Source organism: Somniosus microcephalus, chromosome 1 (genome assembly GCF_052327205.1).
Source record: "Somniosus microcephalus isolate GS21.2 chromosome 1, FLI_Smic_1.0, whole genome shotgun sequence".
Classification (NCBI taxonomy): Eukaryota; Metazoa; Chordata; class Chondrichthyes; order Squaliformes; family Somniosidae; genus Somniosus; species Somniosus microcephalus.
Window position 1 is genome coordinate 460935754 of NC_140987.1, and position 27865 is coordinate 460963618.

General features: G+C 48.3%; 2 protein-coding genes and 3 non-coding genes across 6 annotated transcripts in view; all 5 read left to right on the forward strand.

The window, feature by feature from the left end:
- arhgef6 (Rac/Cdc42 guanine nucleotide exchange factor (GEF) 6) overlaps nucleotides 1–27865 on the forward strand; it is a 250895-nt gene that overhangs the window by 187205 nt on the left and 35825 nt on the right.
- rbmx (RNA binding motif protein X-linked) lies at nucleotides 2091–19278 on the forward strand. Of its 2 annotated transcripts, none has more exons than XM_086002278.1 (9): nucleotides 2091–2204; nucleotides 11995–12115; nucleotides 12437–12543; nucleotides 14525–14687; nucleotides 16244–16372; nucleotides 16462–16576; nucleotides 17657–17782; nucleotides 17880–17971; nucleotides 18611–19278. In XM_086002278.1, exons 2-9 carry the CDS (start codon nucleotides 12007–12009, stop codon nucleotides 18916–18918), a joined length of 1149 nt encoding a protein of 382 aa, XP_085858404.1. In that variant the 5' UTR covers nucleotides 2091–2204; nucleotides 11995–12006; the 3' UTR covers nucleotides 18919–19278. The 2 variants fall into 2 exon arrangements, with proteins under 2 accessions (XP_085858404.1, XP_085858412.1); XM_086002286.1 differs by having other exon boundaries at nucleotides 2131–2232.
- Nucleotides 12299–12370, forward strand: LOC147125380 (small nucleolar RNA SNORD61). The gene has a single exon (XR_015080233.1). It is a non-coding gene; the product is annotated as a small nucleolar RNA SNORD61 (small nucleolar RNA).
- LOC147125381 (small nucleolar RNA SNORD61) lies at nucleotides 13847–13913 on the forward strand. The gene has a single exon (XR_015080234.1). It is a non-coding gene; the product is annotated as a small nucleolar RNA SNORD61 (small nucleolar RNA).
- LOC147125382 (small nucleolar RNA SNORD61) lies at nucleotides 16779–16845 on the forward strand. Its single transcript, XR_015080235.1, has one exon. It is a non-coding gene; the product is annotated as a small nucleolar RNA SNORD61 (small nucleolar RNA).

The following is a 27865-nucleotide window of genomic DNA, read 5'->3' on the forward strand; positions in this document are numbered from 1 at the left end:
GGTGGGGTTGGTGTATTGGGGGGTTTGGGGGGAGCGGCCTGTCGGGCCGGGGATGGGGTGAGGGAGGTGTATTGGGGGGTGTATTGGGGGGTTTGGGGGGAGCGGCCTGTCGGGCGGGGGTGAGGTGTATTGGGGTTTGGGGTGTATTGGGGGGTTTGGGGGTGTATTGGGGGGGGGGTGAGGATGGTGTTTGGGGGAGCGGCCTGTCGGGCCGGGGATGGGGTGAGGTGTATTGGGGGGTGTGGGGATGGGGTGAGGTGAGGTGTATGGGGGTCCGGGGATGGGGTGAGGTGTATGGGGGTCCGGGGGTGTATTGGGGGGTTTGGGGGGAGCGGCCTGTCAGGCCCGGGGATGGGGGTGTATTGGGGTGATGGGGTGTGGGGATGTGATTGGGATGGGGTGTATTGGGGGTGTGGGGATGTGATGGGTGCATTGGGGTTTGGGGGGAGCGGCCTGTCGGTCCGGGGGATGAGGTGAGGGGGGTGTATTGGGGGGTGAGGATGGTGTGTGGGGGTGTTTGGGGGGTGAGGATGGTGTGTGGGGGGGTTTGGGGGGTGAGGATGGTGTGTGGGGGGTGTTTGGGGGGGTGAGGATGGTGTATGGGGGGGTTTGGGGGGTGAGGATGGTGTGTGGGGGTGTTTGGGGGGTGAGGATGGTGTGTGGGGGTGTTTGGGGGGTGAGGATGGTGTGTGGGGGGGTTTGGGGGTGAGGATGGTGTATGGGGGTGTTTGGGGGGTGAGGATGGTGTATGGGGGGGTTTGGGGGGTGAGGATGGTGTGTGGGGGGGTTTGGGGGGTGAGGATGGTGTGTGGGGGTGTTTGGGGGGTGAGGATGGTGTATGGGGGGTTTGGGGGGTGAGGATGGTGTATGGGGGGGTTTGGGGGGTGAGGATGGTGTATGGGGGGGTTTGGGGGGTGAGGATGGTGTATGGGGGGGTTTGGGGGGTGAGGATGGTGTGTGGGGGTGTTTGGGGGGGGTGAGGATGGTGTGTGGGGGGGTTTGGGGGGTGAGGATGGTGTATGGGGTGTTTGGGGGGTGAGGATGGTGTGTGGGGGGTGAGGATGGTGTGTGGGGGTGTTTGGGGGGTGAGGATGGTGTGTGGGGGGGTTTGGGGGGTGAGGATGGTGTATGGGGTGTTTGGGGGGTGAGGATGGTGTGTGGGGGGGTTTGGGGGGGTGAGGATGGTGTTGGGGGTGTTTGGGGGGTGAGGATGGTGTATGGGGGGGTTTGGGGGGTGAGGATGGTGTGTGGGGGGGGTTTGGGGGGTGAGGATGGTGTGTGGGGGGGTTTGGGGGTGAGGATGGTGTATGGGGGGGTTTGGGGGGTGAGGATGGTGTATGGGGGGGTTTGGGGGTGAGGATGGTGTGTGGGGGGGTTTGGGGGGTGAGGATGGTGTGTGGGGGGGTTTGGGGGGTGAGGATGGTGTGTGGGGGGGTTTGGGGGGCGAGGATGGTGTATGGGGGTGTTTGGGGGGCGAGGATGGTGTATGGGGGGGTTTGGGGGTGAGGATGGTGTGTGGGGGGTTTGGGGGGCGAGGATGGTGTGTGGGGGTGTTTGGGGGGCGAGGATGGTGTATGGGGGTGTTTGGGGGGCGAGGATGGTGTATGGGGGGTTTGGGGGGTGAGGATGGTGTATGGGGGGGTTTGGGGGGTGAGGATGGTGTATGGGGGGGTTTGGGGGGCGAGGATGGTGTATGGGGGTGTTTGGGGGGCGAGGATGGTGTATGGGGGGTTTGGGGGAGCGGCCTGTCGGTCCGGGGTGAGGATGGTGTATGGGGATGTTTGGGGGGAGCGGCCTGTCGGTCCGGGGGTGAGGATGGTGTATTGGGGGTATTGGGGGGTTCGGGGGGAGCGGCCTGTCGGGCCGGGGATGGGGTGTTTGGGGGGTCCGGGGGTGAGGATGGTGTATGGGGATGTTTGGGGGGAGCGGCCTGTCGGTCCAGGGATGGGGTGTTTGGGGGATGAGGTGTATTGGGGGTCCGGGGGTGAGGATGGTGTATTGGGGGTATGGGGGGGTTCGGGGGGAGCGGCCTGTCGGGCCGGGCACGCCTGCCATCCGGGGCCCGCAGCCTCGCTCTGGACGGGGGCGGGGCTCTATAAAAGGCGCGCTGGCGGCCGGCGCCCATTTGCTTTGGTGTCGCGGGCGGAGACGGCTGTTGTTTGGTGGCTCACTCGGTCTCGGCTGCTTTGTGTGTGAGAGATAGCGTGAGTTGAGATCGACGTCGGTGTCTTGGTGTGTAGTGGAGCGGGCGGCTGGGAGCAACACTCGAGGCCGCGGCTTTCTATTTGTGGTGTTGGGTTTTCTGCCGGCGGTGTGAGGGGGAGCGGGCAGGCGGCCGCCATGTTGTGCGGGGCCAGGCGGCGGGGGTTGTAATTTACCGTGCGGGCGAGGTGAGGCTGGGGGGAGTGGGCTGGTCGTGGCACCGCCCGACTCCGACTGCTCCCTCTCTGTCTCTCTTTTCCGGCCAGCCGAGGCGCCAGTCGCTGCAGGCCCGGGCCGCCATTTTGTGAGGGTGTTGGGGGAGGGGCGCGCTCTTCAAATCGCGGCCGCGACAACCGCCACGCGCGGCTCCCGCGGGGCCGCGCCGCCTTCGTGCACCCGCGCGCGCGCACTTTTCCCCGCCCGAGCGCCTGGGGGAGAGAAACATAGAAGATAGGAGCAGGAGTAGGCCATTCGGCCCCTCGAGCCTGCTCCGCCATTCAGTGAGATCATGGCTGATCATCCAAATCCTTGCACCCGGTCCTTACACCGACAGCCATCCCACCCAAGCCCTATTCCTGTAACCCCACGGATTTAATCCGCCTAACACTAAGGGCCAATTTTTTATCAAAGCCAATCAACCTAACCCGCACATCTTTGGACTCTTCACCCTCCTGCAATGGGGCTAGGGCAGGGCTACACTGCTCTCCTCCTAGAGGGCCCTAAACCAGAGAGAGAAAGAGAAGGCCCTAAACCAGAGAGAGAAAGAGAAGGCCCTAAACCAGAGAGAGAGAGGGCCCTAAACCAAGGGGCCAGAGAGAGAGGGCCCTAAACCAGGGGGGGAGAGAGAGGCCCTAAACCAGGGGGGGAGAGAGGGGGCCTAAACCAGGGGGAGAGAGAGGGGGCCCTAAACCAGGGGAGAGAGAGGGCCCTAGACCAGGGGGAGAGAGAGAGAGGGCCCTAAACCAGGGGGAGAGAGAGGGGGCCCTAAACCAGGGGGAGAGAGAGGGGGCCCTAAACCAGGGGGAGAGAGAGAGAGAGGGCCCTAAACCAGGGGGAGAGAGAGGGGGCCCTAAACCAGGGGGAGAGAGAGGGCCTAAACCAGGGGGAGAGAGAGGGGGCCTAAACCAGGGGGAGAGAAAGGGCCCTAGACCAGGGGGAGAGAGAGAGAGGGCCCTAAACCAGGGGGGGAGAGAGAGAGAGGGCCCTAAACCAGGGGGAGAGAGAGAGAGAGGGCCCTAAACCAGGGGGAGAGAGAGGGCCCTAAACCAGGGGGAGAGAGAGAGGGGGCCCTAAACCAGGGGGGGAGAGAGAGAGAGGGCCCTAAACCAGGGGAGAGAGAGAGAGAGGGCCCTAAACCAGGGGGAGAGAGAGGGCCCTAAACCAGGGGGAGAGAGAGAGGGGGCCCTAAACCAGGGGGAGAGAGAGAGAGGGGGCCCTAAACCAGGGGGGAGAGAGAGAGAGGGGGCCCTAAACCAGGGGGGAGAGAGAGAGGGGGCCCTAAACCAGGGGGAGAGTGAGAGAGGGCCCTAAACCAGGGGGGAGAGAGAGAGAGGGCCCTAAACCAGGGGGAGAGAGAGGGGGCCTAAACCAGGGGGAGAGAAAGGGCCCTAGACCAGGGGAGAGAGAGAGAGGGCCCTAAACCAGGGGGGGAGAGAGAGAGAGGGCCCTAAACCAGGGGGAGAGAGAGAGAGAGGGCCCTAAACCAGGGGGAGAGAGAGGGCCCTAAACCAGGGGGAGAGAGAGAGGGGGCCCTAAACCAGGGGGGGAGAGAGAGAGAGGGCCCTAAACCAGGGGGAGAGAGAGAGAGAGGGCCCTAAACCAGGGGGAGAGAGAGGGCCCTAAACCAGGGGGAGAGAGAGAGGGGGCCCTAAACCAGGGGGAGAGAGAGAGAGGGGCCCTAAACCAGGGGGGAGAGAGAGAGAGGGGCCCTAAACCAGGGGGGAGAGAGAGAGGGGGCCCTAAACCAGGGGGAGAGTGAGAGAGGGCCCTAAACCAGGGGGGAGAGAGAGAGAGGGCCCTAAACCAGGGGGAGAGTGAGAGAGGGCCCTAAACCAGGGGGGAGAGAGAGAGAGAGAGCCCTAAACCAGGGGGGAGAGAGAGAGAGGGCCCTAAACCAGGGGGAGAGAGAGAGAGGGCCCTAAACCAGGGGAGAGAGAGAGAGGGCCCTAAACCAGGGGAGAGAGAGAGAGGGGGCCCTAAACCAGGGGAGAGAGAGAGAGGGCCCTAAACCAGGGGGAGAGAGAGAGAGAGGGCCCTAAACCAGGGGGGAGAGAGAGAGAGAGAGCCCTAAACCAGGGGGGAGAGAGAGAGAGGGGGGCCTAAACCAGGGGGGAGAGAGAGAGAGGGCCCTAAACCAGGGGGAGAGAGAGAGAGGGCCCCAAACCAGGGGGGAGAGTGAGAGAGGGCCCTAAACCAGGGGGGAGAGAGAGAGAGCCCTAAACCAGGGGGAGAGAGAGAGGGCCCTCAACCAGGGGGAGAGAGAGAGGGCCCTAAACCAGGGGGAGAGAGAGAGGGCCCTAAACCAGGGGGGAGAGAGAGAGAGAGCCCTAAACCAGGGGGGAGAGTGAGAGAGGGCCCTAAACCAGGGGGGAGAGTGAGAGAGGGCCCTAAACCAGGGGGGAGAGTGAGAGAGGGCCCTAAACCAGGGGGGAGAGAGAGAGAGAGAGAGGGCCCTAAACCAGGGGGGAGAGTGAGAGGGCCCTAAACCAGGGGGGAGAGAGAGGGGGCCCTAAACCAGGGGGGAGAGAGAGAGAGAGGGCCCTAAACCAGGGGGAGAGAGAGAGAGAGCCCTAAACCAGGGGGGAGAGAGAGAGAGGGCCCTAAACCAGGGGGAGAGAGAGAGAGAGGGCCCTAAACCAGGGGGAGAGAGAGAGAGAGGGCCCTAAACCAGGGGAGAGTGAGAGAGAGCCCTAAACCAGGGGGGAGAGAGAGAGAGAGCCCTAAACCAGGGGGGAGAGAGAGAGAGAGAGGGCCCTAAACCAGGGGGAGAGAGAGAGAGAGGGCCCTAAACCAGGGGGGAGAGAGAGAGAGAGCCCTAAACCAGGGGGAGAGTGAGAGAGGGCCCTAAACCAGGGGGGGAGAGAGAGAGAGAGGGCCCTAAACCAGGGGGAGAGTGAGAGAGAGAGCCCTAAACCAGGGGGGAGAGAGAGAGAGGGCCCTAAACCAGGGGGAGAGAGAGAGAGAGAGAGAGAGGGCCCTAAACCAGGGGGGAGAGTGAGAGAGGGCCCTAAACCAGGGGGGAGAGAGAGAGAGAGGGCCCTAAACCAGGGGGAGAGAGAGAGAGAGAGGGCCCTAAACCAGGGGGAGAGTGAGAGAGAGAGAGAGAGGGCCCTAAACCAGGGGAGAGAGAGAGAGAGAGAGCCCTAAACCAGGGGGGAGAGTGAGAGGGCCCTAAACCAGGGGGGAGAGAGAGAGAGAGAGAGAGAGAGAGCCCTAAACCAGGGGGGAGAGAGAGAGAGAGAGAGAGAGAGAGGGCCCTAAACCAGGGGGGAGAGTGAGAGAGGGCCCTAAACCAGGGGGAGAGAGAGAGAGAGAGAGAGAGGGCCCTAAACCAGGGGGGGGAGAGAGAGAGAGAGAGAGAGGGCCCTAAACCAGGGGGGGGAGAGAGAGAGAGAGAGAGAGGGCCCTAAACCAGGGGGGAGAGAGAGAGAGGGCCCTAAACCAGGGGGAGAGAGAGGGCCCTAAACCAGGGGGAGAGTGAGAGAGGGCCCTAAACCAGGGGGGAGAGTGAGAGAGGGCCCTAAACCAGGGGGGGGAGAGAGAGAGAGAGCCCTAAACCAGGGGGGAGAGAGAGAGAGAGCCCTAAACCAGGGGGGAGAGAGAGAGGGCCCTAAACCAGGGGGGAGAGAGAGAGAGGGCCCTAAACCAGGGGGGAGAGAGAGAGAGGGCCCTAAACCAGGGGGGAGAGTGAGAGAGGGCCCTAAACCAGGGGGGAGAGAGAGAGGGCCCTAAACCAGGGGGAGAGTGAGAGAGAGCCCTAAACCAGGGGGGAGAGAGAGAGAGAGAGCCCTAAACCAGGGGGGAGAGAGAGAGAGAGCCCTAAACCAGGGGGGAGAGAGAGAGAGGGCCCTAAACCAGGGGGGAGAGAGAGAGAGAGCCCTAAACCAGGGGGGAGAGTGAGAGAGGGCCCTAAACCAGGGGGGAGAGAGAGAGAGGGCCCTAAACCAGGGGGAGAGTGAGAGAGAGCCCCAAACCAAGGGGAGAGAGAGAGGGGGCCCTAAACCAGGGGGGAGAGAGAGAGAGAGCCCTAAACCAGGGGGGAGAGAGAGAGAGGGCCCTAAACCAGGGGGAGAGTGAGAGAGAGCCCTAAACCAGGGGGGAGAGAGAGAGAGAGAGCCCTAAACCAGGGGGGAGAGAGAGAGAGGGCCCTAAACCAGGGGGGAGAGAGAGAGAGGGCCCTAAACCAGGGGGGAGAGAGAGAGAGGGCCCTAAACCAGGGGGGAGAGAGAGAGAGGGCCCTAAACCAGGGGGGAGAGAGAGAGAGGGCCCTAAACCAGGGGGGAGAGAGAGAGAGGGCCCTAAACCAGGGGGGAGAGAGAGAGAGAGCCCTAAACCAGGGGGAGAGAGAGAGGGGGCCCTAAACCAGGGGGGAGAGAGAGAGAGGGGGCCCTAAACCAGGGGGGAGAGAGAGAGAGGGCCCTAAACAAGGGGGAGAGAGAGAGAGGGCCCTAAACCAGGGGGGGAGAGAGAGAGAGGGCCCTAAACCAGGGGGAGAGAGAGAGGGGGCCCTAAACCAGGGGGGAGAGAGAGAGAGGGCCCTAAACCAGGGGGAGAGAGAGAGAGAGCCCTAAACCAGGGGGGAGAGTGAGAGAGGGCCCTAAACCAGGGGGAGAGAGAGAGAGAGCCCTAAACCAGGGGGGAGAGAGAGAGAGGGCCCTAAACCAGGGAGAGAGAGAGAGCCCTAAACCAGGGGGAGAGAGAGAGAGAGGCCCTAAACGAGAGAGAGAGAGAGAGCCCTAAACGAGGGGGGGGAGAGAGAGAGGGCCCTAAACGAGGGGGAGAGTGAGAGAGGGCCCTAAACCAGGGGGGAGAGAGAGAGAGGGCCCTAAACCAGGGGGGAGAGAGAGAGAGAGCCCTAAACCAGGGGGGAGAGAGAGAGAGAGGGCCCTAAACCAGGGGGGAGAGAGAGAGAGAGCCCTAAACCAGGGGGGAGAGAGAGAGAGGGCCCTAAACCAGGGGGGAGAGAGAGAGAGGGCCCTAAACGAGAGAGAGAGAGAGGGCCCTAAACGAGGGGGGGGAGAGAGAGAGGGCCCTAAACCAGGGGGAGAGAGAGAGGGGGCCCTAAACCAGGGGGGAGAGAGAGAGAGCCCTAAACCAGGGGGGAGAGAGAGAGAGGGCCCTAAACGAGAGAGAGAGAGAGAGAGAGGGCCCTAAACGAGGGGGGGGGAGAGAGAGAGAGGGCCCTAAACGAGGGGGAGAGTGAGAGAGGGCCCTAAACCAAGGGGAGAGAGAGAGGGCCCTAAACGAGGGAGAGAGAGACCTAAACCAGGGGGGAGAGAGAGAGAGAGCCCTAAACCAGGGGGGAGAGTGAGAGAGGGCCCTAAACGAGGGAGAGAGAGAGAGAGCCCTAAACCAGGGGGGGAGAGAGAGAGGGCCCTAAACGAGGGGGAGAGTGAGAGAGGGCCCTAAACGAGGGAGAGAGAGAGAGAGCCCTAAACCAAGGGGAGAGAGAGAGAGGGCCCTAAACCAGGGGGAGAGAGAGAGGGCCCTAAACGAGGGAGAGAGAGAGACCTAAACCAGGGGGGAGAGTGAGAGGGGGCCCTAAACCAGGGGGCGAGAGAGAGAGAGGGCCCTAAACGAGGGGGAGAGAGAGAGAGAGAGAGAGAGGGCCCTAAACGAGGGAGAGAGAGAGAGAGAGAGCCCTAAACCAGGGGGGGGAGAGAGAGAGGGGGCCCTAAACGAGGGGGAGGGGCGAGAGGGGGTCTTAAATCACTGAGGGATGGGGAGACCATGAGGGGAGAGAGAGATGGCCCTAAATCATTTGGGGGGTGGGGGTGGGGAGACCAAGGGGGAGGAGTGAAGAGATGGCCCTAAATCACACGGGGTGGGGGGGAATGGGAGGACCACTGCGGGGAGGAGAGAGTGAGTCCAGAACTAGGAAAAGAAAAGACTTGCATTTCTACAGCGCCTTTCGCGACCACCGGACGTCTCAAAGTGCTTTATAGCCAATGAAGTACTTTTTGAATTGTATTCTCTGTTATGTGGGAAATACGGCAGCCAATTTGCGCACAGCAAGGTCCCACAAACAGGAGTGTGATAATGAACAGATCATCTGTTTTTAGTGATGTTGAGTTGATTGAGGGATAAATATTGGCCAGGACACGGGGATAACTCTCCTGCTCCTCTTCGAAATAGTGCCATGGGATCTTTTACGTCCCTCTGTTTAATGTCTCATCTGAAAGAGAGCACCTCCGACAGTGCAGCACTCCCTCAGCACTGCGCTGGTGTGTCAGCCTAGCTTTATGGCAATAAATAGAAGCTAGTCACTAATAAATCGAATAGGGACTAAGAACGAGGAGCCGGATTATCTGCTTATCTCATTGCTGTTTGTGGGATCTTGCTGTGTTTATTTCTAGAGGGATAGAATTAAAAAGTAGTGAAGTTACATTAAACCTGTATCGAACCTTGGTTAGATCACACTTGGGAGTTCTGTGTACAGTTCTGGTCGCCATATTATAAAAAGGATGTAGAGGCACTGGAGGGTGCAGTGAAGATTTACAAGGATGATACCAGAAATGCGAGGGTACACCTATCCGGAAAGGATGAACAGCCTGGGGTTCTTTTCTCTTGAAAAGAGAAGGGTATGGGTAACCGAATAGAGGTCTTCAAAATTATGAAAGGTTTTGATAGATTAGATAGTGGGAGAATGCTTCCACTTGTGGGGAAGAGCAAAACTAGAGGTCACCAGGAAATCGATTGGGGAATTCAGAAGAAACTTCTTTACTGAGAGTGGAGAGAATGTGGAACTCGCTACCACAGAGTGGTTGAAGCGAATAGTATAGATGCATTTAATGGGCAGTTAGATAAGCATATAAGGGAATAGAGGGTACTGCTGAAAGACGGGAGGAGGCTCGAATGGCCTGTTTCTGACCTGTGTATCCTATGTAAATTGGCTGCAGCGTTATGAACATAAGAAATAAGAGCAGGAGTCGGCCATACAGCCCTTCAATAAGATATAGCTGATCGTTGACCTCAACTCCACTTTCCCGCCCGATCCCTTAATTCCCCTAGGGTCCAAAAATGAATGTATCTCAGTCTTGAATATACTCCATGACTGAGCCTCCACAGCCCGCTGGGGTAGAGAATTCCAAAGATTCACCACCCTCTGTAGAAATTCCTCCTCATCTCAGTCTTAACTGGCCGACCCCTTATCCTGAGACTATGCCCCCTAGTTCTAGACACTCCAGCCAGGGGAAACAGCCTCTCGGCATCTACCCTGTCAATCCCCCTCAGAATCATATATTTCAATCAGTTCACCTCATTCTCGCGGTGAGAATGTGGAACTCGCTACCACAGGGAGTGGTTGAGGCAAATAGCACAAATGCATTTAAGGGGAAGCTGGATAAACACATGAGGGAGAAAACAACAAAAGGTTATGTGGATAGGGGTGGGAGGAGGCTCGTGTTGGTGTAAACACCAGCTTCGGCCTGTACCTGTGCTGTAAAGTCAGGGGAGGTAGGGAACGGGAGTGAATCTGGTCTGCACTGGTTTATGGAGGGACTGACAGTGGCAGGGAGCCTGGAAAGAACCTCTCTTCCCACCCTCCCCCTGCACACACCTGTCCTGTTCCTCATGCAGATTACATCAATCTGTGTACCCTATAATATGGCAGTGTGTACTGTCAACATGAGTCTGGCAGCATCTCTGCATCGCTGGCGAGCGTGTAAGGAGAGAGGACACTAGTGCCTCCTCAGTTTTAATTTTAGACTTATTTACTTCATGGAGAACAATTTGCATTTCGATTGTGCCGTTCATGACCTCTGGCCGTCCCAAAGCGCTTAACAGCTCAAAGTGCTTTTGAAGTGTACTCAAGCAAAAGATCCAGAAGGGAGATGAGAATTTTTTTTATGCAGCGAGTTGTGATTTAGAGTGCGCGGCCTGAAAGGGCGCTGGAAACTGATCCATTAGTAACTTTCAAAAGGGAATTGGATATATACTTGTAAAGGAAATATTTTTAGGGCTATGTGGAAAGAGCAGAGGAGTGGGACTAATTGTACAGCTCGAACAAAGAGCTGACACTGGGCCAAATGGTCTGTGTTGTACGATTCTATAGTTGCTTTGGGTAGTGACTACCATGGAAAAAAGGTTTCCTTTATATTGTGCCTTCCATGTTCTTTGGGCGTCCCAAATAATTGCCAGCCAATTATTTCTCAAGTGCAATTGCCATTCAGTAGGCAAGCATTGCAGCCAATTTGTGCGCAAGATCCCACAAATGGGAAGTGACAAGTTAATCTGCTTGTGGTGGTATTGATGAGAGGGTTAAACATTGCTCATAGAGCTGTTGAGCCTGGGGGTGTTGGATGCTCCACTTTCAGAAGGCTATCTAGCACCAGAGTTCTCAAAGAATGATAAATCCAACCTTAAAGTTGGCATGTGGTTCAAATGCTTATCACATACAAAAATATGATGGCAGCTTGGGGAGAAAATAGGCAAAAGCCAATTAGAGAATTCTTGAGGTTTCTGAAAGAGGGAGGGAGCTGATCATTGCTCGGACTCCGGGAAAATGTATGAATAAAGTATAGCGTCTGCAAATTGGAGCAGCACAGGAAACTTATACGGAACCGGTGTGGTGCCAGTTGATCAAAAAGTCCGGATTACAGAGAGGTATACTTACCAAGGTATGAGAGCCCCATACACGGCCACAGATCCCGGAAACCCGGTTACACGGCCACTAATATATAGTAAAACTTACCTGAACCTACTCCTGAATTTTGCCGGTGAAGAGAGATTTCTGGATATTTAGGTGCCGGGTAAAAGAGTTTCCTGTATTTTGCATGAATGACCATTCCTTTTTTGGCTATATTTCTAATGAATGTAAGCCACTGCGATAAACACTTTAAATACCAAAATCTAACACATTTTAAATAGTGAATGTTGACCTAAATACATCTCATTTTAAGATCAGAACTGTTTTAAGAATTCCTGTCAGTTGTTGCCCTGGTATTCTATCAGTTTCCATCTTTCTAAATTGTGCTGTATATGAGCCTAGATTAAATCCTCCTCTTGGTGCAGTTTGTCATGGACGTGTTTTGAAGTAGCGGTCACGTTTTGTAACCAATCAAGTTGCACTTATGTATTTGTGATTGGAGAGAATTCTGATGGGGGGAAAAAACAGACAACGGTAAACTAAGGGCTCTTTGACATGACCCCAACGCGTGGGTTTTAAAAACCTTGCCTGTATATATTGCACCTTCCAGGATGTTGTACAGATCCAGTAATTTTTCCCTTGTCCTGACCCAATTTGCTTTACCTCATTCCCTGACTACCCAGGATAGCGAAGATTGCAGATTTAAGTGGTTTCCTCTGCAACCTGCTGGTTTCTCCCCATCCCTGATATCAGAGATTAGTCTCTGACAGAAACATACATTTTGCCACTCATCCTCAGATACTAATGGTACATTAAGTAGTAATTTTACATAGTATTTGGAATTTGTAATGAGGCTTTAAATTTCAGTGAATGAGCATGCCATTTTCCAGTTGGGTTGTCTTGCCTGCAGGAGCAGCAAATTGCAGTAAAATGCATTTACAGTTGTATATGGATTAATAATATTAATACATGCATGACTTCTGTAGGTGACTGTCAAAATGGTGGAAGCAGATCGTCCTGGAAAGCTCTTCATTGGTGGTCTGAATACTGAAACAAATGAAAAGGCACTTGAAGCAGTGTTTGGCAAATATGGAAGAATAGTAGAAGGTATGTCAAAAATCAGAGGTTTAAATTGGCATTCCCTCTTAAGCATTTAACCAAGATGGCATGAGCCTGGTGAGAAAGCTAAATGCTCCACCTCAGAATTGGCCAGGTGCCAAAGTTGGCGTGCAGAAATGATGGGCATTGTATGCACAGAGGGAACGTTGCAGGAGCAAACTCTGTCATTTAGCTGTGATGACTTAATTGGTGTTGATCTTGTGAGCTGATGTTTGCCCTTGTCCTCTAAGAAGTTCTGAGCTTTCTTCAGTTATAGTGAAAATACAAATTGGCAGAGGAGCGTCTGGTAACTACTTAATCTTCTTTTAGTGCTACTGATGAAAGATCGTGAAACAAATAAGTCGAGGGGTTTTGCTTTCGTTACTTTTGAAAGTCCAGGAGATGCGAGGGATGCGGCCAGGGATATGAACGGAAAGGTAAGATGTTAAAAATGTGTATTCAAATTTGTGTGCAACAGACTGAAATAGTTGTAATGTGACGAGGAATAATATTGGGCTGCGATGTGGAAATTTGTTCTGTTGACAAAGCCTCTGGTTCAGTGTCAGTAGAACCAAGGAGGAATCTGAGGACTGCAGAAATAAATCTAGCTGCTGGTGGTGTATGATTTGTGTTGTACATTACTTGACTTTTATTTCCACTTCTCTTGCTTTCAATCAGCAAGCGTGTATGTGGTTTCTTTTGTGCATTTTTTTAAAGTTTTGAATTTTTTTTTTCCTTTGCTCAGGCAAAGTAGACAATACGTCCCATGCCTGTCTTGCTGAATTGGCTGCTAGAAAGTATGTGACTGACCTTCAGTACATGGTTTTTCTGCATTGCTTGGGTGAGACTTGAATCTGTCTGCCACTGCTAATGCAATATATTACTGCTGCAGTGAGCTGTGCCATCATGTTTTTGTGTAATCTTCAAACATTGTGGACTTTAAATGGTCTTTAATAAAAATAGTGACTGCTGCCAACAAGCCAGACGCTGCGTTGAAGCATTCTGCGCATAAATGTCAGGTCCCAACTAAGAAACCGTAACATTCACCACAACGGATAGAGGGCCTGATAGCGAATAAACACACACTGCCAGAGTACAGTAAAACTCTCAATCTGACAACATCCTAATATCACCTTCGAGTCATATTTCCTCATTAAATTGTACTGGAAGTTTTAGCAGTTCATTCTGATAAATTAATCAGACCGCTCTGCCTCTCCTCCGCCCTCCCTCTCGTTTTCCTCTCCAGTCTCTTTGTCTCGTGCGCCGCCCTCTCTCTCTCCACACTGTCTTCTCTCTTAATGATGCTTTTCCCAGCCGATTAAATCCTAACCTCCTGCGCCTGTATTCTGTTCACTAGCTGTGTGCGCAGACCGAGGACCTGATGGTGATTAACACAGTCCACCAGAATACAATAAAATTCTCTCAATCTGAAAACATCCTAATATCGCCTTCAAGTCACATTACAGACCTCACGATAGCTGAAATGTTCACCCTTTCTCCAATCTGGGGGAAGTGCAGTGCGAACAACCAGAAAGCCACTGGAGCTGCGCGTGCACAAATTAATTTTGTTGACCGCAGCCACGTCCAATAATTAAAAACTTTGGTTTGCTTATTTGCAATGCTGTCAATTATCAGTTCCACAATAGTGTTGCCCAGGAACACTTGCAGTTTAAAAATGTTGGGGTGCTGAAGTAAAAATATAAAACTATGCTTCTGCAGCATCTGCTTTGTAAATTTTAAGCAATGATGACTTCACTGGCACTGATCAACTGATATTGCCACCTTTCCTCTAAGAAGTTCTGAGCTTTGCTACACAGCTGGAGTTATTTTCATGAGCTGTATCCAACAAGGGTTCTTGACACAAATAGGCTTTGAATGCCTTAAAATAATGGTTGATTGTAACTTGCAGCCATTTATTTAAATTCAATAAACTGAAATGTATCTTGCACTTTCAGAAATCCATGTGTTGCGTATCTTTACTGTAGGTACAGCTCTGATAATAAAATTGCTGAAGTCTCTGACAGTTCAGAAGAGGACAGGGAGGAGCTCAGGTTTGCAGTGAGGGCCACTTGATGTATAATTTTAATTGCAAATACTGTCGTATGATGCGCAGTGTCTGCTGCATTATCCTCCATGCAATTGCAATGACCATTGGTGTTTCATAACACTTGTGGTTCTGTAAAGCAAATCACAATCACCTGGCACATGAAGTTGAACAGACATGTGTATATATTGGATCCTATTGAAACCTTTATAGCTCCAAAGCAAAAAGCAGGGCTCTACTTGGGCCTCTGGTATAATTTGTGGTTTGTGCTTCCTGATCACACTGACCGTATACCCTTGAAGCACCCTTGAAGTTGAATCCAGTCCTGCGTGCACTACAAACATTTTTATTACTCCCTCTCAATTTTTTTAAAGTCTTTGGATGGAAAACCCATTAAAGTAGAGCAAGCTACTAAACCAGCATTTGAAAATAGTGGACGCCGTGGACCACCCCCACCCCCAAGAAGCCGTGGTCCTCCTAGGGGGATTCGAGGTGGAAGAGGAGGTAGTGGAGGAATGAGAGGTCCACCTCCAAAAGGTAAATGCCTGAAAATCTAACTTTACAAGAGGAAAGTCGCAAATCTATTGCACTCTTGTGTCTGGACAGTCACAACAACTAACCACATTTTAGGGTGAGGCTGTCTGAAATTTGGTACTTTTTTGGTGGAGGAGGGAAAATATAAACCAGCAGAGAATCTAAATTCCGGATCAGTGGAAAATTTGAGCTTTGGGTGGGAGTGGAGAGTAAAACAAGTCAAAACAAAAAAATGCTGGAAACGCTCAGCGGGTCAGGCAGCGTCTGTGGAGAGAGAAACCGAGTTAACGTTTCAGGTCAATGACCCATCGTCAGAACAAGTCACACTAGTGAAGGTAACACTCCTGGTCAGTCCCACGTGCTTGGAAAGCTTGGATACAAGTGATTTGAGGGCAGCCAGTCTTTAATCTTAAAAACATCATGTGCTGCTAAGTTTAAGTATTCAATTTTTGATGTCAGTACTTCCAGTTTTTTGTATATTAGAGCCTCTCAAGTCTTTGAGAGCCGAGGTAAATGTAGGGTTGCAGTCACATGCATGTAACTGCACTGGTGTATCAGTGTTGCAGTGAAACTAGTGCATCTGTTGCATTTTAAATTATTTCTTCATTTTTGTAGAGGACTATTCTGGTAAGTTTAATAATACAACTTTAGCTCCGTGTTGTCCAATATGTTAGCCACATTTGGCGATTTGAGAATCCAGATGTGGTCAATTACAAATAGAGTAATAGACAGTCGTTGGGCATGTGATCTCAATACTTGTATTCGCACAATGTATGCATGTGTACTTTAACCTTTTTGTGTGTTTGGTAAAATTGCAAGATGAAAAGCAGTGTGCGAGTGTTTTTAATTGTTGAGTGCTTTTGTTACTGAATGGTGGGAGATGCGTCAGTAAATATACAAGTCGAGTACATATACCTGTAATGTGTGCGAGGGGTTTTCTACTAAAATTAGTGCATGTGGCCAAAATGATCCTGTGGCTAGTCAGCAACTTCTGTTGGACAGCACTGCTTCAGTACCAACTGGGAATGTTCCTGTAAAGCAATGGATACAAATAGTTTATAGCTTTTTGGATCAAATAGTTGGCTAGATATGCCCACAGTCCTATTTTTAAAAATATATTTTGATTATATTGCTTTATTATATAAGTAAAATAAATCTGAAATAGATCTAAAGAGTATTTAGCAGCAAATGGCGAAACTACCTAATTCCAAACACACTATGGCAATGCATTTTATTCAAAATACACATCCAAAGTAGAAAATTTGATGTAATGCTATTTTGTGTTTGTCTTTAAAGTGTGGTTTTTAAATCTAGTCTGTATATCTTCATATAGTTTCTGTATTCTAGGAGTTTTGATGGAATGTATTTTTTCCTAAATGAGCTGCAGTTGGGCCTGTTCCCAAAAGCAAGAATGTAAAGTTGTGACTAATTAACACTATTTTCGAGACTTTTTTGAAAAAGCATACATATTCCATGTACTTGAAAGCACAATTTTAAAATGCAAAACAAAATCTAATTAGTGTGAACAAATAGCTACAAGTATTTATTTTTGTGTTAAGTCTCCTCCAGAGGGCCGCCATTGAAGAGAGGTCCCCCAGGACGTGCCAATGGGCCACCACCTAAAAGGCCCCTTCCTTCGGGGCCAATGCGAAGTGGGGGAATAGGTGGAAGAGGAAGTGGCTCAAGAGGTAAAAGAATTATTTCACCAGGCTATAAATTTGAGTGTTCCGATCTGTTCAGTCTGGGAATTTAGGTGACCCGACGTTTTTGTTCCTAGGACCTCCCTCGCGTGAAAGGGACAGTTATGGGTCGCCTCCATCTCGCAGAGATATGATGCCATCCAGAAGAGATGATTATATTCCAAGAGATGATTACTACAACAGCAGAGACAGGTGAAGTCTTTTGAGCCGGTGATTTTCAGCCTAGTTGACGTGTCGTCTGGTGGTAGCTGGCCCTGAGAAACTAAACTGCATCTATACCCAAACCATTAGCTTGCTTATTTGCAGTGCGGTTAATTATCGGTTCCACTATACTGGGGTGCTGAAGTAAATATATAAAACTATACTTCTGCAGCATCTGCTTTGTAAATTTTAAGCAATGATGACTTCACTGGCACTGATCAACTGATATTGCCACCTTTCCTCTAAGAAGTTCTGAGCTTTGCTACACAGCTGGAGTTATTTTCATGAGCTGCATCTTGACACAAATAGGCTTTGAATGCCTTAAAGTAATGGTTGACTGTAACTTGTAGCCATTTAGTTCAATAAACTAAAATGTGTCTTGTACTTTCAGAAATCCATGTGTTGCAGGACTATTACCGATCAATCCTATGCATTGTCAGACTGGCTACCTCTAAGGGGTATGCTCCTGACTGGTCTGCACACATTTAAGTTAACTGGAGGGGAGGGGAAGGAGTTTGTAATGACCTTTTGGATTGCATCCAACCAGGCTATGCTAGAAATTGCCCAATTTGACCTTGTGCATAGACATCTTCTACTTGGAGCTGGTCATCTCAGTTTAAATATCCAAGATTGAGCGGCCTTTCATTGTCTTGGACTTGCTCCAGTGTTAGGCCAGCTTTTGAAGTGTTTATGCCTGTAATTATAGATAAGTTTATAACTCCGAATCGGCCATGTGTTTGTGCTGGCTCCTTGCTAGAATCAGACTAATCCCACTGCCTTCTCTTCCTGTAGTTTTGTATCTTTCTCTGCCTCAAATGTTTGTTTTTTGCCTTTAACAGATGCAATGGTTTTTGCCTCAACCACTACCTGTGGGCATGGCATTAAAAAATTCTCAATCTCCATAGAAACCATTGCAGATATTTTAAGCTGCAAGTGTTTTGTTTCCGAGTGAGCTTTGATTTCCTCCCAACTTTTTTTTGGACCAACAGTATCTTGCGCCCCACTCTAGATTTCTTTCTCGCCCTTTCCACGCTGGCAAGTCCCTTCTCATTGTTGTCTTTTGCCTTGCAGTTATTCGAGCAGAGATTATCCGAGTTCCAGAGATGCGAGAGATTATGGTCCACCACCAAGGGACTCCTACAATTCTCGTGAATATTCTCACTCTGGACGTGATGATTATGGATCACGAGGATACAGGTATGGGCTGGGCTTTAACTCGCAGGTTATCAAACCAGTCGATAGAATTGGCATTTTGATTATCGTAAACCATCTTAATGGCTGATTTCAATTGCAGCGATCGAGATGGATATGGTGGGCGCGAACCACGTGACTATTACAATGACCGCCCAAGTGGTGGCTCCTACAGAGACTCCTATGACGGCTATGGTAAGATGGCAATTAATTGTGTAACGTCAGCTTTTATTAATAAATTGTAGACATTTTAATTACATTTTTGACTTGGCAAGAGTAACCAAGGGTGTAATTTTTCTAATTTAGATGTCTTGGATAAAATGTTCAGTGAAATGTCTTTTGAATTTCAAGCAGTTTATTTCTACAGTGCTAAAACTCAGTTGAAAGCAAATGACAGTTGAAAGCCACAGCAAAACAAATGAACTTCAAAAAAGAGCGCAAACTTGCTGACGAGCAATATCCGTCAAACAAAATGCGTAGCCATTTAAGAAAATGCATATTCAACTTTATAATCAAATAAAATCAGTTACATGTGCACACCAAACCTAAAGGCTGGAAATATTTCTGCATAACCTCCCCATTCGTTGCTGGAAGGATGACAATGTGAGACACTACCAAAATGAGTTAAGTCTTGCATTTCAAAAACTTCATTCCTTTGCTCACATGATCCCCCAGTGATGGGAGCATCTCAATGCTGCATCTCTCAATGCTGCAAGTGCAATCAGTTTTTTTAAAAATTGCAAATTTCAACAAAGCTGCAGTAAGTGAGTAAATCTTATAAAATGTAAGGAATATTTCAAACGTTTCCATATGACCTGACCATTGACCCTGCAGGTAACTCACGTGGCGCTCCACCTCCACGAGGGCCACCACCATCTTACAGTGGAAGTGGTCGTTACGATGACTACGGCACCAGCTCTCGGGATGGATATAGTGGAGGCCGTGATAACTACAGCAGGAGTGATACTTACTCAAGTAGCCGCAATGATCGTATTGGTAGGCAAGATAGAGGCCCAGCTCTTCCAATGGAAAGAGGCTATCCCCCACGTGATTCATACGGCAGCTCGAATCGTGGAGGAAGTCGTGGATCAGGGCGTGGAGGAAACCGCTCTGACAGGGGCAGTGGCCGAAACAGATACTAGAACTGAACTTGATGTAACCATGGACCAAAAAAAGCCCTTGCTCTTAGTGCTGTTTTTCCTTACTGAAACACAACAAACAAAATCGAGGTGAAAGGACTGTCAAGTGCTTTCCATGCAAGTGGATTTTGAAAATTTAATTTTGGTTTGCTGTTTTATTGTTAGTTTTTGTTTTTTTTTTTAAAAAAAAGTCAGTTTGTACATTCTAGTGGGAATGGTGCAGAGACTGGTTAAACATGAAAAAAAAGTTAATGTTATAACAGTGCTACTGTCTGTGGCTTTTTCCATACATAAATATGGATATATAGAACTAGATCTTGCTTTGTTGCACCAGTGCTATTGTGAAATAAAGACTGAAACGTTTTCAGTGAAACCTGTATGTTATTTAGCCAAACTCCTTTGGGGGGTGGGGGGAATGCAAAGCAAAACATATTAGCCTGGTTTTTACAAAATGGGAAGGAAAAATATGTCCCGACAACTCCATTCACCTAACGGCAAGCAATGGCGATGAACCATTCATAAACTGCCCAATGAAACCGTGCAATTTCAAAATATACCAGTTGTGTTTCAGTCTCCTCCAGTTACAGATCAACATTCAACCTCAAAGCTCCAGTCACAGCTGACTCTGAAGCAAGCTGGTTAAAAAAAATCAAATCGTCAGCAGTGAGTATCTTTAACAGTGATTTGTTTTTAAGTTCTGGCTTAAAATGGATACAAATCTTAAAATTTCCCAAATGTCGTTAAAGCACTTTTATGACTCAATTTTCTGCAAGTGTAGTGTCTCACCTTAAAAGGAATTTGCTATGGTTTTAAGAATTAAGCATCAAGACTTGCAAAGAATGCTGCAATGGCCTGTCACTGTTCAAAAGCCGGAGACTTAGAACAGGCAGTTGAATCTAGGACATTCTCAGCCGATTCAAAGGGCCATTTTCATGTGAAAAGAGCAACTCCGTCCGGTAAGCAACGCAAACCTTATTTTATGTTCCCTACTAAATGAAACCTGTGGTTACATAAGGAAGCACATCGTTCACCAATTATAACTCCATGTTGAATTTAAACACAAGTGGAATTATGTAGGTAAACAACAAACCATTTTAAGTTGCCTACTAAATGAAACCTGGTTACATAAGGAAGCACATCGTTCACCAAATATAACTCCTGTTCAGTTTAAACAAAATGGAATTGTGTAGGTAAGCAGCGAACGCCTTTTTAAGTTGCCTACTAAATGAAACCCGTTTGCATAAGGAAGCCCATCGATCACCAAATATAGCCATCCTCCTGTTCGATTTAAAAATGAAACGGAATTCTGTGCAGTATCGCAAAATCAAACCGGCAAAGCAAATTTTCTGAACCACGTTGGACAAATCTTGAATCCTCAGCAGCATCAGTGGACTGGACGGCCTATGGAAAATGTAAAGTGTGATTTGCCAATGGCTTTAAAGTCAAAATATTTGATGTAGCAGTAACTAACAGAATTGTAAAACGTCGGTATTATGAGTTGCAGTTGTCACAGTGTAAACTAATCGGAGTATTTTCTTACAGGATGAGGATATAGAATAAATTTGTTTTTGGAAATGTTGACATATGGAGGTCTATGCCAGTTGGAGATTGTACCCTCAGCCTACACAAAATGGAGATGACAGTTAACCAGGTACTCCTTGCTTTGCTTTATATTATGGCTTCAAGTCTTCCATTGTTAGTATTGGAGGAAAACCCTACACATTTTAATTCTGTATGCATTTGCAATTGAGGGATGAACACCCTGTCAATGAGAAGAATGCAGGTGGTTTTTCTATTTGAAGTGTATTGAATTTGGGCCATTCACAACAAGGGCACCTTCATTTTTCAAGTTGTGATTTTTCTGCTGGTATCCACTTTATTGGGTACATGAGTAGCGGACGAATGCTTGAAACTAAACTAGAATATAGAGGAAAGAGAAGACGAGACTTGAACCATAGATAAGAGCTTAGTGTTCATGTTGATGAGAATACCATATAGCAGAAAATCTCATTAAACAGACAATCATGGGGGTAAATAAAAAAATGTGCACAATAAGCATTTGGAATAAACTGAGTAACATGAGTTCACTTATATGGGGCTAAGTTCTTCTAAGGATAAGTTGTTTGAGAACCAACCTTGGCAACAAAAAAAACCGAGATATACAGGAAACTTTGTGATATCCGGGACCGGCGTGATGCCGATCTATGGAAACTTCTGGACAGACCAGCGCTAATGTTGAAGGATATGGAGGTTTTCATCTCCGTATCTGACAACAAACACTTGCTTAGCAACAGCTTGTAAACAGTCGGCCCGTACCTTGGAAGCGTCTCTGTAGCTTAGCAACAGCTTCAGAGAGGCTTTCCAGAGACTGACTGTTTATATAAAAAAAAATGCTAGGAGAAGAAAAAAGAAAAAAAACCTAACAAAACGGCTGTTGATTTCTGCTGTTAGATCGAGGTTTCCGGACATACAACTTCCGGGTAAACCAAAGTTTCCTGTACAATGAACTGCATTCACACAAGGAGACTGCAAAAGGGGTGTTGGAATAATACATTTAACTTCCCATGTTTGGTTGATGTTGCAATTCAGTTAAAACAGTGCTGGGATATCTAGCCAAGGCAGGCATTATAGTGCAATGATAGGGCCATACTTGGAATAATTAGCTAAATTCTGATAATCTGCCACAATGAATGTATATGAATTGGAGAGAGTGCACAGAAAGAATAACAAGAACACAGTGTACAGGACATGGTGGCGGGGCACTTGGGAAATTGCTATAATTAGGCGGAGTCGACGCGGTTTTATGAAAGGGGAAATAGTGTTTGACATTTTTTTTGAGGATGTAACTCGCGGGGTAGATAAGGGGGAACCAGTGGATGTAGTATATTTGGGTTTTCGGAAGGCATTGGATAAGCCACACAAGATTGTTTCACAAGATTAGGGCTCATTGAATTGGGGTAATATATAAGCATTGATTGAGGATTGACAGAAAACATAGTAGGAATAAGCTGGTCATTTCCATGATTGGAAGGTGTAACTAATGGAGTGCCGTAAGGATCAGTGCTTGGGCCTCAGCTATTTACAATCTATATCGATGACTTGGATGAAGGGACCGAGTGTAATGCATCCAAGCTTGCTGATGATACAAAGCTAGGTGGGGCAGTAAGCTGTGAGGAGGATGCAAAGAGGCTGCAAAGGGATATAGACAGGTTACGTGAGTGGCCAAGAAGGTTGGAGTATAATGTGGGGAAGTGTGAAATTAGCCACTTCGGTAGGAAGAATGGAAAAGCAGATTGATTTTTAAAGGTGAGACTCGTTCGTGTTGGTATCAGAGGGATTTGGGGGTCCTTGTACACATCACAATGTTAACATGCAGGTACAGCAAGCGATTAGGAAAGCAAATGGTTATGTTAGCCTTTATTGCAAGGGGGTTGGTGTATAAGAGTAAGGCAGTGTTGCTGCAATGATGAAGGGTGTTGGTGAGACCACACCGAGTATAGTTTTGATCTTAAGGAAGGAGAGATATTCCTTTTGCAGGGGGTGCAAAAAAGGCTGCCCTATGATGAGATTGTGTAAAATGGGCCTGTACTCTCGAGTTTAGAAGAATGGGAGGTGATCTCCGTGAAACATACAAGAGTCTAAAGGGGATTGACAGGGTCGATGCTGAGGTTGTTTCCCCTGGCTGGAGTGTCTAGTCTCAGGATAAGGGGTTGGCCATTTAAGACCGAGATGAGGAGGAATTTCTTCAGAGGGTGGTGAATCTTTGGAATTCTCTACCCCAGAGGGCTGTGAATGCGGAGTCTTTTGAGTATATTCAAAACTGAGATGGATAGATTTTTGGAATCAAGGGATATGGAGATCAGGCAGGAAAGTGGAGTTGAGGTTGATGATCAGCCATGATCTTATTGAATGGCAGAGCAGGCTCGAGGGGCTGTATGGCCGCCTTATGTTCTGGTCGCCATATTATAGAAAGGATGTCGAGGCACTGGAGAGGGTGCAGAGAAGATTTACAAGGATGATACCAGAAATGTGAGGGTGTGCATATCAGGAAAGGATGAACAGACTGTGTCTCTTTTTGCTTTTGGGGGGGGAAGAAGGCTGATGGGTGACCTAATGGAGATTTTTAAAATTTTGAAAGGTTTTGATAGAGTGGATACAGAGAGAATGTTTCCACTTGTGGGGAAGAGCATAACCAGAGGCCATCAATATAAGATAGTCACCAAGAAATCCAATAGGGAATTCAGGAGAATCTTCTTTACCCAGAGAGAGGTGAGAATGTGGAACTCGCTACCACAGGGAGTGGTTGAGGTGAATAGTATCGATGGATTTAAGGGGAGGCTGGACAAGCACATGAGGGAGAAGGGAATCGAGGGTTATGCTGATAGATTTAGATGAGGAAAGGCAGGAGGAGGCTCGAGTGGAGCATGGACTGGTTGGGCCGAAAGGCCTGTTTCTGTGCCGTATATCCGATGTCATCCTATGATGTGCTTTGGGTACTAAGGGAGTCGAGGGATATGGGGCTAGGGTGGGAAAGTGAAGTTGATGTGGAAAGATCAGCCACGATCGCATTGAATGGTGGAGCAGGCTCGATGGGCCACATGGCCTACTCCTGCTCCGATTTCTTGTGTTATGTTGTGTATGTAAAGGAGTTTAAGCTTTGAGGGAAGATTAGAGGAGCTCAAGTTGTAATGTGTAGAGATGAATTTTTGAAAGGGAGGTCCTCACTGAAATGCATTAAATAGTGCAGATGAAGGAAACCTAATAGTTATTTCAAACTGACTTGCATCATGTGGTAAACATTTAAATTGGAAATTTTCTAGGAATATTGGAACAGGAGAAGGCCATTGAGCTGTTTCCGCCAATCAATTAGATCGTGGCTGACCCACACCGTAACCTCGTTTTCCTGCTTTTGCTCCATATCCCTCAATACCCTTACCTATTTATTGATCTGTCTTGAAAATTTCAATGGTACAGCATCTGCAGCCTTTTCGGGAAAGAGTTTCAGATTTTTTAGATGGCAATGACCTGATCGAGATCTTTAAAATTGAGTTCTGATGAAAGGTCATAGACCTGAAACGTTAACTCTGTTTCTCTCTATACAGAAGCTGCCTGACCTGTATTTCCAGCATTTTATATTTTTATTTAAAAATATGAAGGGGTTTGATAGGGTAGATGTACAGGATATGTTGATGGGGTTCAATGAAGTAAGGAGGCGGCTTGTGTGGAACATAAACACTGGCATGGATCAGTTGAGACAAATAGCCTGTTTTGTGCTATAAAATTCTGCAGGTAATTTCCACTACCTTTTGTGTAGAGCTGACATTAAATAAATTCTTTATTCAAAACATATCATCACCCATTGAACAGTTCGGGTAAAATAAGAGGAATGCAGTCTCATGCCAGGTTGGGAAGGTGTTTTTGTGGGCTGAAATGACCACAGCTGTCCTTGTGACCCAATATGTGACGAATCAAAGCTGTTACAGGAGCCCTTTAGGTAGGATCACTGATTTCCTGTAGGTGAGTCCCAAGTGTTGGGACAAAAAAGTCAAGTTCTGTTGAATTTGCTTGGAGGCTCTCACCAGGCACAGCAAAACATGACCAATTTACCTTGCAGTACAGAAATCTGATCTCCGTTCCCCAGATGTCTGTTAGTTACGTGCTGCACTTGGAGTCCAGGAAGATTCAAACTGGTGTATGCTGTTAGCTGATCTCAGCTGGGACAGCAGTAGGCATGCTGGAATTGGATTTAGTGCCATTGGATGTGGGAGGAAAGAGTGGTTCCATTCATAGAAACATAGAAGATAGGAGCAGGAGTAGGCCATTCGGCCCCTCGAGCCTGCTCCGCCATTCAATGAGATCATGGCTGATCATCCAAACTCAGTATCCTGTCCCTGCTTTCTCCCCATGTCCCTTGATCCCTTTAGCCTTAATAAATATATCCAACTCCTTGAATATATTTAATGAATTGGCCTCAACTGCCTTCTATGGTAGAGAATTCCACAGGTTCACCACACTCTGGGTGAAGAAATTCCTCCTCTCTGTCCTAAATGGCCTACCCCTTATCCTTAGACGTTGACCCCTGGTTCTGGACTCCGTGGCCATCAGAAACATCCTTCCTGCATCTAGTCTGTCTAGTCATGTCATGTCAGAATTTTATAAGTTTCAATGAGATCCCCTCTCAATCTTCTAAACTCCAGCGAGTATAAGCCCAATCGACCCAATCTCTCCTCATACGTCATTCCTGCCATCCCAGATATCAGCCTGGTGAATCTTCGCTGAACTCCCTCCATGGCAAGAACATCTTTCCTCAGATAAGGCGACCAAAACTGCACATAATACTCAAGATGTGGTCTCACCAAGGCCCTGTACAACTGCAGCAAGACATCCTTGTTCCTGTACTCCAACCCTCTCGCTACGAAGGCCAACATACCATTTGCCTTCATAACCGCCTGCTGCACCTGCATGCTTAGCTTCAGCGACTGGTGCACAAGGACACCCAGGCCTCGTTGCACTTCCCCTTCTCCCAATCTATTGCCATTCAGATAATATGCCTTCCTGCTTTTGACACCAGAGTGGATAACCTTGCATTTATCCACGTTATATTGCTTCTGCCCAACCTTTCCAGATCATCCTGGAGTTTCTCGGCATCCTCCTCACAGCACACACACCCACCCAGCTTTGTGTCGTCTGCAAACTTGGAGATATTACATCTAGTTCCCTCGTCTAGATCATTAATATATATTGTGAATAGCTGGGGTCCAAGGGCCAATCCTTGCGGTACCCCCTTTTTCCACTCGGAAAAAGACCCGTTTATTCCAACTCTTTTTGCTTTCTGCCTGCCAACCAGTTCTCTATCCAAGTCAATACCTTGCCCCCAATCCCATGTGCCTTAACTTTACACGCTAATCTCTTATGCGGGACCTTATCGAAAGCCTTCTGAAAGTCCAAATACACCACATCCACTGGTTCTCCCTTATCTATTTTACCAGTTACATCCTCAAAAAATTCCAGCAGATTAGTCAAGCACCATTTACCTTTTGTACATCCATGTTGACTTTGTCTGATCCTGTCACTGTTTTCCAAGTGCTCTGCTATTACATATTTTATAATGGACCCTAGCATTTTCCCCACTACCGATGTCAAGCTTACTGATCTATAATTCCCCGCTTTCTCTCTACCACCTTTTTTGAACAGTGGGGTAACATTAACTACCCTCCAATCCATGGGTACTGTTCCAGATTCCATCGAATGTTGGAAAATGATCAGCAATGCATCTACTGTTTCTAGGGTCACTTCCTTAAGTAACCTAGGATGTAGATTATCAGGCCGTGGGGATTTATCGGCCTTCAATCCTGTCAATTTTACTAACGCCATTTCCTTACAAATACTGATTTCTTTCAGTTCCTCCCCTTCATCAGACCCTATGCTCCCCGACATCTCTGGGAGGTTATTTGTGTCCTCCTTTGTGAAGACAGAAACAAAATATGTATTTAATTGGTCTGTCATTTCTTTGTTCCTCATTATAAATTCCCCATACTCTGACTGCAAGGGACCTACGCTTGACTTCACCAATCTTTTTCTCTTCACATATCTATAAAAGCTTTTACAGTCAGTTTTTATGTTCCCTGCAAGCTTACACTCATACTCTCTTTTCCTCCTCTTCATTAATCCCTTTGTCCTCCTTTGTTGAATCCTAAACTGCTCCCAATCCTCAAGTTTACTGCTTTTTCTGGCCAATTTATGTCCTCTCCTTGGATCTTATGCTATCCCTAATTCCCTTGTTAGCCACAGTTGAGTCACCTTTTTTTGTTTTATTTTTATGCCAAACTGGGATGAACAAATTCTGTAGTTCATCCATGCGGTCTTTGAATGTTTGCCATTGACTATCCACCGTCAACCCTTTGAGTGACATTCCCCAATCAATCCTACCCAACTCGCGCCTCATACCGTCGTCGTCTCCTTTATTTAAATTCAGGACACTAGTCTCTGAGTCAACTACTTACTTCACTCTCCATCTTAATGAAGAATTCTATCATATTATGATCGCTCTGACCCAAGGGGCCTTGTATAACAAGATTGCTAATTAATCCTTTCTCATTACATAATACCCAGTCTAAGATGGCCTGATCTCTGGTTGGTTCCTCGGCATATTGGTCCAGGAAACCATCCCGTAAACACTCTAGGAATTCCTCCTCCATGGTATTTTTACTAATTTGGTTAGCCCAATCTATATGTAGATTAAAGTCACCCAGGATGACTGCTGTGCCCTTATTGCATGCTTCTCTAATTTCCCATTTAATGCCATCCCCAACCTCCGCATTACTGTTTGGAGGTCTATATACCACTCCCACTAACGTTTTCTGCCCCTTGGTATTTCTCAGTTCTACCCATACAGATTCCACATCAGAGCTAATATCCTTCCTTACAATTGTGTTAATCCCTTCTTTAACCAGCAATGCTACCCCACCTCCCTTTCCTTTTTGCCTATCTTTCCTGAATATTGAATACCCCTGGATGTTGAGTTCCCAGCCTTGGCCACCCTGGAGCCATGTTTCTGTAATCCCAATCAAATCATATTTGTTTACCTCTATTTGTGCTGCTAATTCATCCACCTTATTATGAATGCTCCTCGCATTAAGACACAAAGCCTTCAGGCTTGTTTTTTTAATGCTCTTAGACCTATTAGAATTATTTTACTATGGCCATGTTTGATTTAAACTGTTGATTTCTCTGACTGCCACTTTTGTTTTTCTCCTTCCTAACTTTTGCTTTTATCCTTGTTTCCCTTTCCTCTGTCACCCTGTTCAGGTTCCCAACCCCCTGCCATTTTAGTTTAAACCCTCCCCCAGAGCACGAGCAAACACTCCCCCTAGGACATCGGTCCCGGCCCTGCCCAGGTGCAAACCGTCCAGTTTGTACTGGTCCCAGCTCTGCCAGAGCCGGTTCCAAT